The 15,001-nt window shown below is 45.2% G+C and overlaps 5 protein-coding genes across 5 annotated transcripts; 2 read left to right on the forward strand and 3 right to left on the reverse strand.

Moving 5' to 3' along the window:
- Positions 1 to 180: 180 nt before the first annotated feature.
- On the reverse strand, positions 181 to 2,410 carry L199_006073 (uncharacterized protein; the record flags this gene model as incomplete). Its single annotated transcript, XM_064891774.1, has 9 exons — positions 181 to 436; positions 537 to 785; positions 860 to 984; positions 1,055 to 1,118; positions 1,195 to 1,553; positions 1,626 to 1,673; positions 1,748 to 1,895; positions 1,957 to 1,996; positions 2,074 to 2,410. 9 exons carry the CDS (start codon positions 2,408 to 2,410, stop codon positions 181 to 183), a joined length of 1,626 nt encoding a protein of 541 aa, XP_064747846.1.
- A 1,334-nt stretch (positions 2,411 to 3,744) lies between these two features.
- Positions 3,745 to 7,996, reverse strand: L199_006074 (uncharacterized protein; the record flags this gene model as incomplete). The annotated part of the gene is made up of 14 exons (XM_064891775.1): positions 3,745 to 3,986; positions 4,092 to 4,229; positions 4,295 to 4,423; positions 4,483 to 4,784; positions 4,849 to 5,242; positions 5,307 to 5,403; positions 5,466 to 5,587; positions 5,642 to 5,684; positions 5,750 to 6,653; positions 6,728 to 7,323; positions 7,408 to 7,544; positions 7,610 to 7,655; positions 7,715 to 7,876; positions 7,958 to 7,996. The coding sequence occupies 14 exons, from the start codon at positions 7,994 to 7,996 to the stop codon at positions 3,745 to 3,747; spliced, it is 3,351 nt and encodes a 1,116-aa protein (XP_064747847.1).
- A 594-nt stretch (positions 7,997 to 8,590) lies between these two features.
- Positions 8,591 to 10,486, forward strand: L199_006075 (uncharacterized protein; the record flags this gene model as incomplete). Its single annotated transcript, XM_064891776.1, has 1 exon — positions 8,591 to 10,486. One exon carries the CDS (start codon positions 8,591 to 8,593, stop codon positions 10,484 to 10,486), a length of 1,896 nt encoding a protein of 631 aa, XP_064747848.1.
- Positions 10,487 to 11,006: 520 nt separating this feature from the next.
- On the reverse strand, positions 11,007 to 12,005 carry L199_006076 (uncharacterized protein; the record flags this gene model as incomplete). The annotated part of the gene is made up of 1 exon (XM_064891777.1): positions 11,007 to 12,005. One exon carries the CDS (start codon positions 12,003 to 12,005, stop codon positions 11,007 to 11,009), a length of 999 nt encoding a protein of 332 aa, XP_064747849.1.
- Positions 12,006 to 12,879: 874 nt separating this feature from the next.
- On the forward strand, positions 12,880 to 14,552 carry L199_006077 (uncharacterized protein; the record flags this gene model as incomplete). The annotated part of the gene is made up of 5 exons (XM_064891778.1): positions 12,880 to 12,982; positions 13,054 to 13,107; positions 13,170 to 13,992; positions 14,089 to 14,257; positions 14,322 to 14,552. The coding sequence occupies 5 exons, from the start codon at positions 12,880 to 12,882 to the stop codon at positions 14,550 to 14,552; spliced, it is 1,380 nt and encodes a 459-aa protein (XP_064747850.1).
- Positions 14,553 to 15,001: the final 449 nt, after the last annotated feature.

Consider the following 15,001-nt stretch of genomic DNA (forward strand, 5'->3'; position numbering starts at 1 on the left):
TATTTATATATGGATATGTTCGTGGTAGTAAGGCAAAGCAAAGCAAAATATGATCAAGAAGATGCAGTCCCATTCTTTCCGTTACGACCTCTGCTGTCGTTGTCATCCCTCTGTCTATTCGACCTTGACATCCATTCCGCCAGAAATTCCGATTGAGTTTAAAAGATGAGAACGATTGATCTATCCTATCCAACTTGAATTACCACCATGTGGTCTATAGGTAGCTTCAGCCAATTTGATATCCGAATCACTTCCTACGGGTGTTCTACCGTATACTGCAGTGGGAGTTTCACCATGCAGGAAATGTTGGGCAGTACGTCCAGGTGCAAGTTTGGTAGGTCCGACTCGTGGTTTTCTCGATGCTAAGAAAGCGTATGGCCCCTTGGCTGTTGGCGGGATTGGTTCTTCAGTTAGAGTAGCTTCTTCAACCAGTTGTCTATGGTGTGATACAAAACCAAGATTATCAGTCGATATACTTCCAAGGACACATCAATATTTCGTCGGGAACGGAAAAAAGTGAAGGACTCAGAACTCACCTATTCTTTCTGGTTTTCTTGAACCTAAGATATACTAGAACAGCAATTACCAAAGCTGCTACTGCACCGACTACTATACCCGCTATAGCACCTCCACTCAATCCAGCTCCAGAAGCAGCTTTACCACTTGCTGTGTATACTCTCAAAGAGTTCAATGACCAATATGCTTCAGAGTATGCAGCGGGATTGGATCGAACGAAAGTGGCACATGTTCCGGGACATCCTGACGAGGTGTATGTTGCTCCAGCACTGATCGTCAGAGTGTCAAAATGTAAGTCAAGCAATATGGATTTAAGATGTTAGCAAGAATCAGTTTGACTCACTAGTCACCACAGAAGGTCAAATCGAAGACAATCACATGGTTGTTGAAGTTATCTCGACATGGGACAGTCATATTGGCATTGGGGATACCCCAATTAGCAACGTTAGTCGTAGCCGTGTTGGAATTCTGGCATGACACATCCGCAGTCAGTAACATAATTCCTTACGTTTGAATATCAAGTGGATGCCAGACTCACCTTGACATCGTCTGGAACAGTTTGGGAATTTCGAGGCCAGAACCAAACGTAGATACCACCCGAGCTGCAGAACGAGACAATTTCATCATTAGAAACCGCTCAATGAATCTACACAAAAGTAAGATGTATGTATCACTCACTTCTCTAGGTCTCTCCACATTGCATACCATCCACCACCCACTCCATTAACCGGACCACCGTACGACCCATTAGTCACACCGGTCATCTTGACTCCACATCCGGTATTTCCAGAAAAATAAGCCGAACATTGCCATTCGCCAATCTGACCATCCATATAAGTCTGACCGTTCAGCGTACAAGTATCAGAAGTGTGCAAGGCAGCGGCGTTGTATATCATTGGGTCGGGGTTGGTCGATAAGCCCGTAGTGGCGTTGTATGCTGCTGAACCAGATAAGGGAAGTCCATTGGCACCTTCTAATATATCGATCTCTCCGCCCTTGGGCCATCCGGATTTGGTCACTGTCCACCATGCCGGCCACTATAGTTTACCAAAAGCTTTATTAGCGAGAATCCAGAATCGGAGATGGGGATAAGTGGAGATTAAACTTACTGTCCCACATCCTACTGGCATATGATTGAGATCCAAGATATAAACACCCTATATGATAGTTCCAGACTCATCAGCTTGATCCCGTACAATTATGTTCGATGTAGGATGTATGTGGAACTCACATCGGCATATTTGCTTTTACTGCTAATCCTAATACTATCCCTTCCTCTTCCGGTAGGTACGTTGGTAGAATCGGCAGCCATGTAAAAGACATTATTGGCTTGTACATCTATCAAACCTGATTTCTGGGCATCCGATTTCGAGACGTAGCTAACAAGAAAATCTGTTCAGCTTCTAAAGTCATGAGATAGTGGGAGAAGGGAAAACTCACTTGACGTAACCTGAGGTCGGATCATCATCCGTGAAGTAATCTATACATCAGACCCGCAGAAAGATGATTAGCATATACTATATTTTGGTAGATTGCAGAGAGTGTGCATGGACTTACCAAAATCATTCATGAAGTCCTCTCCAACATATTTCTTAGCCAGCTTCAATGAGACTGTCGAAGAAGTCTCAGAAGCTCCCGTGGAACTTGTCGTCGAACTGGCAGTTGAGATTGAACTACTACTGATCGCACTCGTATTGGTACTTGCTACTTCAGAAGTGGTAGCGGAACTCGTTGATGTTGAAGCTGAAGTTGAAGTTGTTGATCCAGTTGATGAAACTACACTTGTATTTCCAGAATCTCTATCGCTCTCCCCATCGTTGTTACTATCGTCTTGCGCTAAAGCTGATGTAGCTAGTAAGAGGGTGATGGCTTTGAGTGAATTGGAGAAGTACATCTTGTCCAAACGGATTTATCGCGCTCTTCCAGATGACTTGCTGGGATTGGGTTATGTCTTCTTGTCTTGTCCTTTTTTTCGAATATTAGTTGAATGTCCTATTATTGAGGAGACGAAACAGAAAATAATGTTCACAATAACGATTGATTGGATTAATCGCTTGATTTCTGTGAGTTAACGTATACCTTGAACGATTGTGCGACTAAATGAATCCCTCTACGTCTAGTCTCTAACGTCTGATATTTCTAATAGTCTATATGATGTATGCTACTAAAGAGTTAGTCATAGGTTAATACTAAGTTCGGATATGAACGTGAACATGAGCATGAACGCATCAACGACTCACCTGCTAGCTAGCTGGGTTGTAGCTAAAAGCCAAGATACCCTGCTTTCGCTCGAGAGGCACTCGGAATTCGAGATGTCTCACACTTTAATGATTAAATCTATATAGCTCCACTTCACTAGGTGGCGTCGACGTAGTTTCTCTAATCGTGAATTAGCTTGATTATTGATTATCGAAGAAGCGATATGATCTGAAGAACAAAGTGTAACTGGGAGACTAGAAGAGCAGGTAATGATAGTTCGAGAAGCAAGTACCCATACTGTACAACCCATAAACAACAACATCAATCACATCTATATCCAAAATTCCCAATGCACGCTCGCATGCAAGCACATCAACATGAACAAGACCGAGACCTAAGTTAGTGTAATCGTAAACAAGAGTCCAAGGAAACTGATCAAAGTAAATGCCGGAATAGGAAAAACAATGAGCAAATGGGTGAGAACCGCTCAGGGTTTTTTGACTTCTTTTTTGTCACCTTTGATGGGATGATGGTAGAACGCTGATCATCGAGGAACCCGCGCCTCCATACTCGTACTCCCATCACGCCCGTACGCCATGAAAAGAGTGATTACGCGAATTAATGTCTATTCCTCAGAACTGCATTTTACATGTGATCCCAGAATCTATCCGCTGCACGCTGCAAGTCAAACCGGACGTTTTTGTAATCATCGTCGTTCTTTGCATTGATTCTTGCCAAGTAGATTCGTTGGTGCGGATGCTCAAGCAACTGGAAATCGGCGATCCGCATCTCGCTGCGCATACATGTGGATGATCGTCAGATCAAAAAAGGGCAACACGGGATTCGGGATGAAAGGCTATTTTCATCTTGTTGTTCGGTTCGGCATTTGTTCACATTAGTCGACCAAGGGCAGTCGTGTGCATATCTATAAACCACATTGGCTCTGCTCGATCTCATAGAGATTATTGGATAATTCCAACAATATGCAATATTGTTTATTCATTATATGTGCGTTGTAACCCATACAGTTTACTTCTTCAAAGTCCTCTGTTTCTCAGCAAACTCCACAATCTTCTTCTCCACGAACATCCCTTTCCTCTTCCTAACACCATCCACATACCCTTTAGCCACATTGGCTCTATCTGCTTTCTCACCTAGATCTTCGAGCTCTTCTTGGGTGGTAGGTACCCAGAATGGATCTTGGTCTAGCGTTTCAAATCCTGAGAAGATCAATTGAGGTGATGCCGCTCCGGATGTTCGTTTACGGATTTCTATCATCCACATAAGCATATTAGCACAGACCTTATACGACCTCCATCCCGAGACCGATTTGATAATGGGGTATTGTATGATAAACGAAATGTTGGCCAACTTACCATCTGCGAAACCGAAACTTTCTACTACAGGCAACATCGCTCTGATCGTGAAGAAGGAAGTACCCTCTTTCATCTCTTCGGAAACTATCCTACCTCTTCTTCTAGCTACTACCGCGTAGACTTTACCGAGCACGTCGGCTAGAAAGATGTCAAGTGATCAGCATCTCTTCGGAACTTAACAATCAGAGAGGAGATGAACGCACTCGAAGCTTGAATGTCACAAGTGTACATCGCCAACTTGATCCTAGGCGACCAATCCAACATTCCCGCTCTGCATGCATCCCTGACCGATGAGATCAACGCTCCTGTGACAGCTGCAGTTCGCCCTTTACCTATCTCGGCGCGTCAGCTTTCTGCTTCTCATCACGTTGGATTGCCCAGCTGTACTCACCTTGTTCAGATTCGAATTCCTCTTTATTCAACTCGACATTCTCCACAACCCATGCCATACCCACCACAGGTTCGGAACATAAGGGCCCCTGGAAAGTGGCCATTTGAAATCCAGCTTCGATAGAATTTTCGAAATCCCTCAACAACCTCAGTTCCGCTCGAGCACTATCATCCGCTTCGTTTGCAGAAGCTATCGAAGCTAATTGATCTTGCGCTAAAGCGTTGTCTGCAGTTTGTAGGGCCGCATCGGCAGATTGTCCTTCAGCTCGAGCATCGGCGAATAACTTTTCTTTACCTCGAAGACTGGCATTGTCCCTGAGTTAGCGATGTCATGATTGTAGCGAAACGATGAGGCGGGCATACTTACCGAAGTTGACTCTTCCCTGCAGGATCTAACAATACATTCGCACCCATTCTCTTGGGTCCGAACGACCAGACTCTATCAGCTGCGCCCGCCCAATCAGCGCCAGCTTTATTCATCAATCCCTCTAGTTCACTCCAGAACTGTTCCGGTGTCAGGATTCTGCTCTGCTCAGCACCTCCTTCACCTGCATCCCGTTCTTCCTGGTTGTCCTCATCTTCGTTGGACTGATCTCGTTTCTGAACCAACATAGAACCGATTGTGCTAGTGTGCGAAAGCAAGAATTCTATTATCGCAGGTGGTAGAGGTATAGCTCGTATAGTGAAGGTGACCAATCCATTCAAGATTGATCCATTGATTGTACCTCTCGGCGCACCTGCCGTTTTCGGTGGTAACATATCTGAAAATGAGGTTTAGAAAGGTAAGCTACCCTGTCTGAAGCCTGTCCAGGTCAACAAGCTTACCTGGGGCTTTAACTGCTGATTCTCTGAAGGGAACAATTACAGCAGACTGCTGTATAGGGCACTTCGCGAATCGCTCCTGTAGGTCTTTGATGCACCGCTATGGAGGGATCCTCAGTAAATTTCATTGCACTCACATCGCGGTCTGGTATGACAGCTTACCTGTAAATGAATTTCTCCTGCAGTGATGATCACATGTTCACCTGTCTCTTGCACAAGGTATTCCGCACATGGATCAGCCTGATTGAGGATTTGCAAACCTCTGATTAGTTTGGGCATGTCACCTGACAACTTTATCAGCTGAAATCTCATATCATTGTCAAAACAGCTCAGCTTACTAGGGTTCTCGGGCTCAAGGGCGACTCGAACAATTGGAGCAGACTTTACAGGTGGTCATCAGCACTGAAGTCGCATTGAGTGAGATTGCAAGATGAATTGATACTTACCAGCAAATTGACACCAGCCAGATTGACTAGCTCTGTATCTTCCTTCAAATCCTCCACTCCTTGTGCGTTCGGTGCCCATAACGTCGCACTCCTCGGTACCACTCTCTCCAATCCACCAATGGCACAAACATGACCTGCAGGTACTTCTTCCACCGAGACCAATTCTCTGCCCATCATCATGTACAGATCCTTCGCCACTACCTTGAAGACATGCTTAGCATTTCTAGGGTGAGTCGGACCGAGGTCGTTCTCGTATTTTGGTAAAGTGACTATAAGAGGTGTATTCCTCCTCAATACACCTGAGAAAATCCTTGAAAACCCTAATAACACTTCTGAGGATTCATCTATCGGTATCAATGGAGTTTCTGTACCTTTATCAATCAGAGATATCGCATCTAAAGGTTTTATGAGGTCTTCACCATTTTCAGGTAAAGGTATTCCGTTTGCTGTGCTGGCGATCTCCTGACGACTAGCTAATAATGCTGCTCTTTTCTCCCTCTCTTCTTTTCCTCGCTGTCTCATTTCCTCAGCAGTCATTTCTTTAGGTTTGAACTCTGGCAATTCACTTCGTTCTACCGCGAACATCTTACTAACGTATGCGACCACATTGGCATTTTCAGATTGATCGCACCCATAAAGACCTTTCTCCAATTCGTTGGAAGCAGTAAGAGCGGTATTGGAAGCGGCTGCTTTTTCCGGATGGAGCATGTATGGTAATCTGATAGCTTGGGCATCTGACGGTGAAGGAATGACGTCGATCACGGCTTGGAAAGTAGCGGTGGAAAGGGGAAGCCACTGTTGCATGATGATGTTGAGAAGATTTCGGGTGTCTTTCGATCGTATATCTCGAGGTGTTACTCGCACTCCCAGAGCAGTCACGATCTTCTGTGTAGCCTCAGGATCGCTAGATTGAGGAGCGGATTAGCATTGTCGACTTGCTCATCAGAACAATAGCCGAAAGTTTATCTTATAGCTCACTGTTGGTTCAGAACGGTATCGTAAACTCTCCATATATTCTCCAACACGAATTGCACGAAGAGTGGTTTCAAATTCCTCCCAGCCAACTTCTTCCTCCCCACTACTCTTTTCGTCTTAGGGTCAAGATACCAATCGCCCCATAAAACCCTCCTTAAATTTGATTCTCTGATCTTCAGCTTTTCAGCATATAACCTTGCGAATTTACCTAATCTGAACGCCCATCCATCTATTGCAGAAGCGAATAAGACATTTCCTCGATCAGGTGCGAAATAAATATCTTCATCTTCCTTCTCTTCAAACTCTTTATCCAATAAATCATCATTCTCTTCCGAGTTAATATCGTTCTGTTCTTCTTGAGCTGATTTTCGAGCTGCAAGTCGCTTCTCCCTTTCTTCCCGCCAACGCAAATCATCTTCCATCCTCTCCGATGCGTAGAACGAACCCATGACTGCGTTGACCTGCTCGATCAGTTGTGAGAGATGATGATATGCTTCTGAAGGTGACATTTGTAACTCGGTGATCAGTCGGTCGATCTTGTTGATTACTAACAACGGACGGAGTCTGTCTACCCATGCTTGTCGGAGCACCGCTATTGTCTATTGAAGAGCGGTTGTCAGTTCCAGTGGGAACCGTGTAAAGTTCGTTGAGTCAGGTTGAGTTAGATGACTAAGCTGACTTACCTGTGTACAAACACCTTCCCAGCAATCTACCAATACCAAAGCACCATCACATAATCTCGATGCGGTAGATACCTCGGAAGCGAAATCGACATGACCAGGTGTATCAATGACATTACACAGATGTTTTGACGTGGAAGCTACACCATCCATTCCATTTCAGTAATCAGTAAATCATGTTTCCCGAGAGCATGGTGTGCCTTACCTGTACCATCTGGACCTATTCTGTTCATGTCAAATCGTAGAGACACCTGTACATGAGAAAGTCAGTTCATCTCGTATCAAATGAGGGAAATGGATGGTATCTCACGGCACTGCTTTCCATCGTTATACCTCTTTCCTGCTCATCCTCCCTTGAATCGAGGAATCTCAATTTACCGGCCATACGAGATGAGATGATATTGTTGGATGACAAGAGACTATCCGCAAAGGACGTCTTTCCGTGATCGACATGAGCTACGATAGTAACGTTCTGGTCAAGGTCAAAAGTCATAGGTCAAAAGTCGTATGGTCAGCCTAAAAGTGTGGGTGGACAGACCAAAAGGACACTCACTCTGGTATTTGCCAGAGGAACGGCAAACGATTGTGACATGTTGAAGGAGCTGGTCAGAATCGGATCAGGTTGTGTCGTTGTCCTTTGTTGTATCCTGGCGAAATCCAGTCTATTAATCTATCGGTCGCTGGATGTATTACTCTATAGTGCACGCCCTAGTGTACCTCTGACACCTTGATGTGATGTAAAAGATTGACTCTTTTATGCATCGATTTCTTGAGCTTGATCGTCATCTTTCTCCTGCTCTTTTCTTCTCGGATCCGAGATTTCCAGCATACAGGAAAGTGATGACATCACCATTTATTCCGTCGGAAGTGGAATTGTTTTGATAATATAACATGTATCGCACTGCTCTCACTCCTCACTCCCTGTGGTGTCTTCTTGTTCGGACCTGCTATCATCGGCGTACTGCATATTCATCAAGTCAACGTAACAACACAAGGTCTCAATATATATCCTTGGACTCGATAAAGCTTCAGCAGGTCTTGCTGACGCCCGGCTGTCACGCGAAGCTCTTCGAGCCTACACCAGTCCAGAGGCGTAGGAACAGTTGGTCGGTCAAGACCCTAGCCTTCTCTTCGCCAGTTCCATCCTTACTCACCCGCTTATCGCTTGGTGGGTAAATCGTTTATCATGACCTACTCATCCTCGGCGCTCCCTCCTCCAGCTGTCTTCCTCCACCAAGAAACCCTCCATGCCATCCCTTTACCTCCCCTCGCATCATGGTTAATAAGCTTGCGCAAACCCGAACATCTCGTGAGATTGAACGACCTCCTGCAGCGATATAAGACCCCTCAGAGTTATCATAGGATAGATGTTAGACTTATAGAAAGCTCAGAGCTGCCACCTGGGAGTCCGGATAGTCAAGTCGAGGAATTGGAAGAAGATAGGAAAGTGAGAAGGGGGAGTAGAGAGATTGTAGAGTTGGATAAAGGCAATACGTTGGAAGAGTATTGGTCGAGTAAACATGGGCAAGGCCAGTCAACGGAAACAGCGGATCATATTCAGAAGGCGAATGGTGATGGAGATGAATCTAGGATGGGTAAGATTGATGATGTTGAATCAGGATCAAGGCAAAATATATCGAGCCAATCTCATACAGACATATCGATTGAACAGGAACAATCGGACACCAAAGTCGACACAACAACGTCGTCTCTTACGCAGACAGAAGTAGCTTTGAAAGCCCTACACCTCCCACCACCACCGTCTGAACCCCCTCAATCGCCTATTCCAACCTATCCCCTACCTCCAATCGGACCCACTCGTAAAGTCCGAGAACTACGCTTAGATCTACGTACGTTGGACGCAGCAGCCCTGTTCGCACTGGAAACTTGGCGTAGGGAAGAATTGGGTTTGGAGAAATTGAGTATGGAATTTCCAGATTCAGTATGGTACAAAGATCCCACTCCCACACCTTCGCCTCCGCCCAAGTCAATATATACGTCGACAGGGAGAAAGAAAGGTAGACCTAGGAAACATCGTACACCAATTATCGTCGATCCGGAGGACGAAATGACGGACGGCTTGGGATTACAAGTTGGAGTAGTGAATGAAGAAGTTCGGAATAGTATGATGAATGAAGACCAGGTTAAGGGGTACGAAAATCTGGTTAATACCCTTGAAACAAATCAGGAACAAGATGGTAATATCGGACCTAAAGAGGAGCCTCAAATCGCGATAAAAGTGCCTGATATATCAGAAACGTTTGGCGAATTGGCTCAGAAAGATGAAGAGGTGGAAAAGGAGGATGTACTGCCGGCTGATATGGATGACGGTGCCGTGCAGCCGCGTAAAGGTGATCGTTTTGATGACGAACCAGTACCAGTGGATAGTGTTGATCATCCTCAGCCTCCGGTCGAGGCAGAAGCTGGACCATCTCGTGGTACCCCACTATCACCTTCACCGGATATACTTCTCAATGATATATTCAACGAAAAAGAAGATGACGACCCAGATTTCGTTCCTCCTCCTTCACCTCCCGCTAGACGTCCTAGACCTAGGAGGAATAGGAAATCTCAAGTAGACGAACATGAACAGGAAGGCGATAAAGGTACAGTGAAATTTGATATGGGCGTCTTCGAAATACCCCAGCCTGAAAGAAGGACAAAGTCGCCACAGGTTATTCTGGATAAGACCAGCAAATCGAGATCAAAATCAAGGTCAAGGTCAAAATCGGTTTCTGTCGAAGTCGAAATGATTCCCGAAATACCGACTGAAATTCTGCACCAGGAGAAAGTACAAGCCTGTCGGTCACCATCGATAGAGCTTTTACCGAACCAACCTGAACTCCCAAAGTCTACAAAGAGACCCAGACGATCTAACACGATGTTGGTTTCCATACCTCATAGATCACCTAAGAAAGCTAGGATATCTAATGATCCGCCGGCGATGATACACAAGACGAGCTCGATAGCAAGAGCAAGATCAAGAGCAAGATTTGTAGTAGAAATACCTAGTAAGAAGGCTGTTCCACCGGATAGTGAGGATGAAGAAGAAGAGTGGGGATTCTTGAGATCTTTTGGTTAGATTGGATATCATATAGCATGCCATTTGACGTTGGTTTGGGGTATTTGGTGATTGTCCTGTATATAGATTCTGCGTTTAAAAGTTGTATATAACAATCATGTATGTGCATGTATGCTTGTAGAGTATGATTGGAAGACTAGCGTGTGCACATAGGAGTGATCATCAGACCTCATTTTTCCTGAATCTCTCAATCTCTCACGATATGAAGCATGTGGATTGCATCGCAATTATGATCTTGGGATAGGTTGAATTATCGTAGAAAGACTCGATTCCCAGCATTGAATGCATTTTTGATCAATGAGAGGCTGCCTTGAATCATGGATACAACTCAAAAAGCGCATATGCATGATTTTCAACGTCGATCGGACAAAATTACACAGAGAAAACTGAACATGACATCTCTATACACCATCTATAAACAGTCCATAGAAAAAGCAAACTTCATATTCAAAATCAAAAATCGAACCGGTAAAAAAGAACGGAGAATCAAGGGTGGAAGCAGATCTCGAAATATATTGGACTATGCAATTGCCAAACCCCTCATTCTCTTCTCCACCTCCCTCCCACCCTCGAGACCTTCAAGGTCATCAGCTCTCAACCACTCTTCTTCATCTCCCTTACTTCTCAACCAGGGCGTAGCGACTCTCTTATTCAACGAATAACCTAATCCAGTTCCCTCTACCCCATATATGAATTCCTCATGACCTGTGGTCGGGACAGGTGGGTGAGCGGAAGTGGGAGATGGGAAATCGTCCATAAACCTATGAGGAACCTTGGTAGGTGCACGTAAGATCATATACCCTCCCGCTGGATAATCGTAGGTCGTTGCGTTGTTCTGGGCCGTGAATGGATCTCGGAAGATGGGTGGAGAGCTGTATCCGTTTGATGGGATTGGATGAAGATCTGCATTGACGTTGGTAGCTGAGTGAGGTTTAGGGTAGAGAGGAGCAAGTTGTCGATGTAAGCCTTGAGTTTGAGGGGGATGTTGTTGGGTTATCGGTCGAGGAGGTAATTCAATTTTGAATGATGGTCTTCTTTTTTGATTATTACCTTCGGGTATATCTTCGACTATCCGTGCTTGCTGAGTAGAAGATGTATGTAAACCTCTATGACCAGGACCAGAAATAGTATGAGCGTGGATGTGCTTGTGTCCAATGGGGATTTGTGAGATTTTCAAAGATGATCTTCTCTGCTCATTACCATTAATAGATTTCATAGCTGGCTTAATAGCTTCCCCACGATGATAAGGTCCCATATCAATATACTCTGCTTCTCTCACCGGAAGATGTTTACTGGATATGTGTTGAGAATGCTTCAGACAGCCTACCAACCCCGAGCCGAGATTCGGTTGAGGTGAATGATGGACGACATTCAATGATGAGTGAGGAGTAGGAGGGACGCGCCCGTGATATGCGTGAGGTGCTGAGGGGACAGGTGGAAAGTACGATGTTCGAAGTTGGGGATGAGCAATGGCTCGGAGTGAGGGTGAGGAAAGAGGTGATTGAGTAAGGTGAGGCATGGTTCTTTGTTGTGCGAGATGAGTAAGTGGGTTAAGAGCAAGTAGGTATCAGTGGTTGGCTGGTAGAAAAGGCTGAATGAATCGATTGGCTTGAGTGGATGAGAAATAAAAGCCTCTCCCGAGGTTGTTAGCTCTTTATATATCCATCTGAGAATGACCAAAACCTTTCAACTCGCTGCATGCATACTTCCGAGTACGGTGTAAGTCATGAGACGATAAATGCAAGTTACCATCAAACTCCATCCCATTTGAGCATTACTACATTGTTAGTATCGTTGTTGATTTCGATTCGGTCCAACATTCACCGAGATCTTACCTTTCTCAGTAGCTCAAAGGAGGATGCTTGTAGACTCGTGATCTACATCCATTACTGATTTGGAAGGAAAATTGCGAATTGCGATGTTGACTGGTGTCAAGCATGACCTGAAAGCAACTATTTTGGTCGTTCTTTGATAGCTATTACCGATTTAGTGGGAAGATGAGTCCGGGTGGGGGAAATTTCGAACGTGCACACACTCCGTTCATGATCCCAAGTAAGATCGTTGTAAAGAGTATGTTCCGTCCGTAAAAAAATTGTTTGTCCACACAAATACCATCAACATGCAACATTGACTATGCCCCCTTGTGTATTTCGTTGCCACAGATCCCAAACCAGGTCAACTGACCCTTGACGATGCCACCAAGGTAATAACTCCGATAACTCCGCTGTGATTCCCACAGCGTTGTCTGAACTTGGGTGTGTGAGTGACGATGAGATACGTAAGCATGGCCATGACAACAACTTACATAACCTCGACCCATCCCATCATCATCTTCGTTATTCCTCCACTCGCCCAGTCCACAACAATAACATCACCACCGTAGCAGGGACAACATGAGCATCAATCAAGAACAACACTCCTCACTTGCAACCCTCCTCTACCCTCCTGGCGCAGATGCGAGGGGACAAGAGGATGCTGAGAGTCATCTATTGGACTGTATGTCATATGTCATGCCAGGTCACGCTGCCTATCCCTCCATATACTGACCTAAGCATTGCGACACGTAGATCTAGAGCATGATTATCCTCATACCGAGACTGGAGAAGTCGTCACGCATCATGGTGTGTATCAGTCCTCATACGTCGCTACCTCTCAAGCTGACATATGATTACTTCGCCTCCAGTCCGCACAGATCAACCTCCCCTTGCACCATTACCAGGTGAGAAACAACCAGCACACCCAGCACCCAGCGGAATTTCGTCTCCCGCACAACATCGTACCCCTCAACCATCTTTCACAGCCTATCAACCAGGCGAGATACCTCGAAGTAGGATCGAACGATCCACCTCACCTTTAAACCCTACAATACCCATACCCAATACTCTCGCTCGGCTCGCTTCTCAGACAATCTCAAACTTATCTTTACCCGACCCTACTCTCTTAAAGGGTCAGGAGGAGATCGAGCAAGCAGCATTGTTGGCCGATGAATATGATCGAGGAGAGATGGGTGGTAAAAGGAGAAAATTACCACATGAAAGAGCAGGTTGGGCAGAGATGGATCAACAACAACAACAAGCCCAAGCAAATCCGAATGCAGCGAAAAGAAGAAGAACTAGAAAATCAGATCATAATACTACACAGGCCGGTACAGAAGGACAATATCCGAACCATGTTGAAACGTTGCCCCCTTCAACGAGTTCTACAAACAATCAGAGTAATTTGAGAAACGATAAACCCCCTAGTGCCGGCACCGGCAACGGTGTTGATCCCTCAAATGCGAGCAAGTACGAAAATGATTTCAGACAGTTGACTGAATTGAGTCATACGATCTTAAATCAAGATATCGACAAGACTTTCGACTCTTTGGCTTCTTCGTCCGCCAATAACAAAGATCAAGCTCAACCGGGATCCGTATCGGCATCAGCAATTGATCCTGCTTTGTCGGCTTCACCTCATGATCAAGGTGAAGGGGCTTCTCGAGACGTCGGAGCTCAAGCTGCGCAAGAGTGAGTTCCCCTTTCCCTGATCATTCCCACATTGGCTGTCGCACGAAGTTTCTCTTGAAGGTCATGGCTGACGTTCCGTCGTTTGATCGATCGTAGAAGCCCCGACCCCAAGCTGTCCAGGGCAGAACAGAACAAACGAGCTCAGCAGGCATTCCGAAGAAGACGAGAAGAACACATGAAGAAGCTCGAAAGGGATTCTGCTCAATTGGAATTGGTCAAGAGACAGATGGAACAGAAAGATGTCTTGTTGAGGGATTTGGTATTGGTAAGCTTGTCCTCTATGTTTAAAGCGGAATACCTTGACTGATTGACAATGTACGTGACTTTAGGCCCTCGAATCATCCAAAATTGAAACTGCCGCTTTACGTTCATCCATCCAATTCCTCATTCCTCATTCGTCAGTATTCCCATTGACCGAACAAGGTACCCTCAACCTTGGTGAAGAGGTGAATATCAACAATGACACGCCCGTATCTGAAGAGGACGTATTGAATGCTTTCGAGTTGCTGGAGAAACAGGCTAGGGAAGTTGCTAAAAGGAATCATGCTAGAAGGGAATGAGAGATGGCGATTGGTGATCTGGACAATTTTGTGAGATTGATATCGTAATTTACTTGGGCAAGAAAGGTTGAATAGATACCCTTGTTTGTATATAAATATGGCTATGAATATGTATTCTGGACCATGACGTCGTACAAGCATGGAGACTCGCCTCCTGCGTTCGACTTTATATGCATAGTGCTTGTCATTGATAGTTCGTCGCATCAGCAGTCGTTGATGTTGCTTCACTCGCAAATCGAGCTCATTCACTCAAGAGTGGAGGAGGTCTACCAAGTTACGCTGAACGTGACAACAACAACATCAATTGAACCCCAGGTATCGTTCACCACCAACTCGTCATTCCTATCTGACTATAGACAGCATACCTTCGCATAGCGCAGATCCGCTCATCTGCGAACGTCATCTATATATATCACGGCTAAATACTTTGATTCTTGTCATTGCGTTCG

The sequence above is a fragment of the Kwoniella botswanensis genome, chromosome 1 (genome assembly GCF_036426115.1).
Source record: "Kwoniella botswanensis chromosome 1, complete sequence".
Classification (NCBI taxonomy): Eukaryota; Fungi; Basidiomycota; class Tremellomycetes; order Tremellales; family Cryptococcaceae; genus Kwoniella; species Kwoniella botswanensis.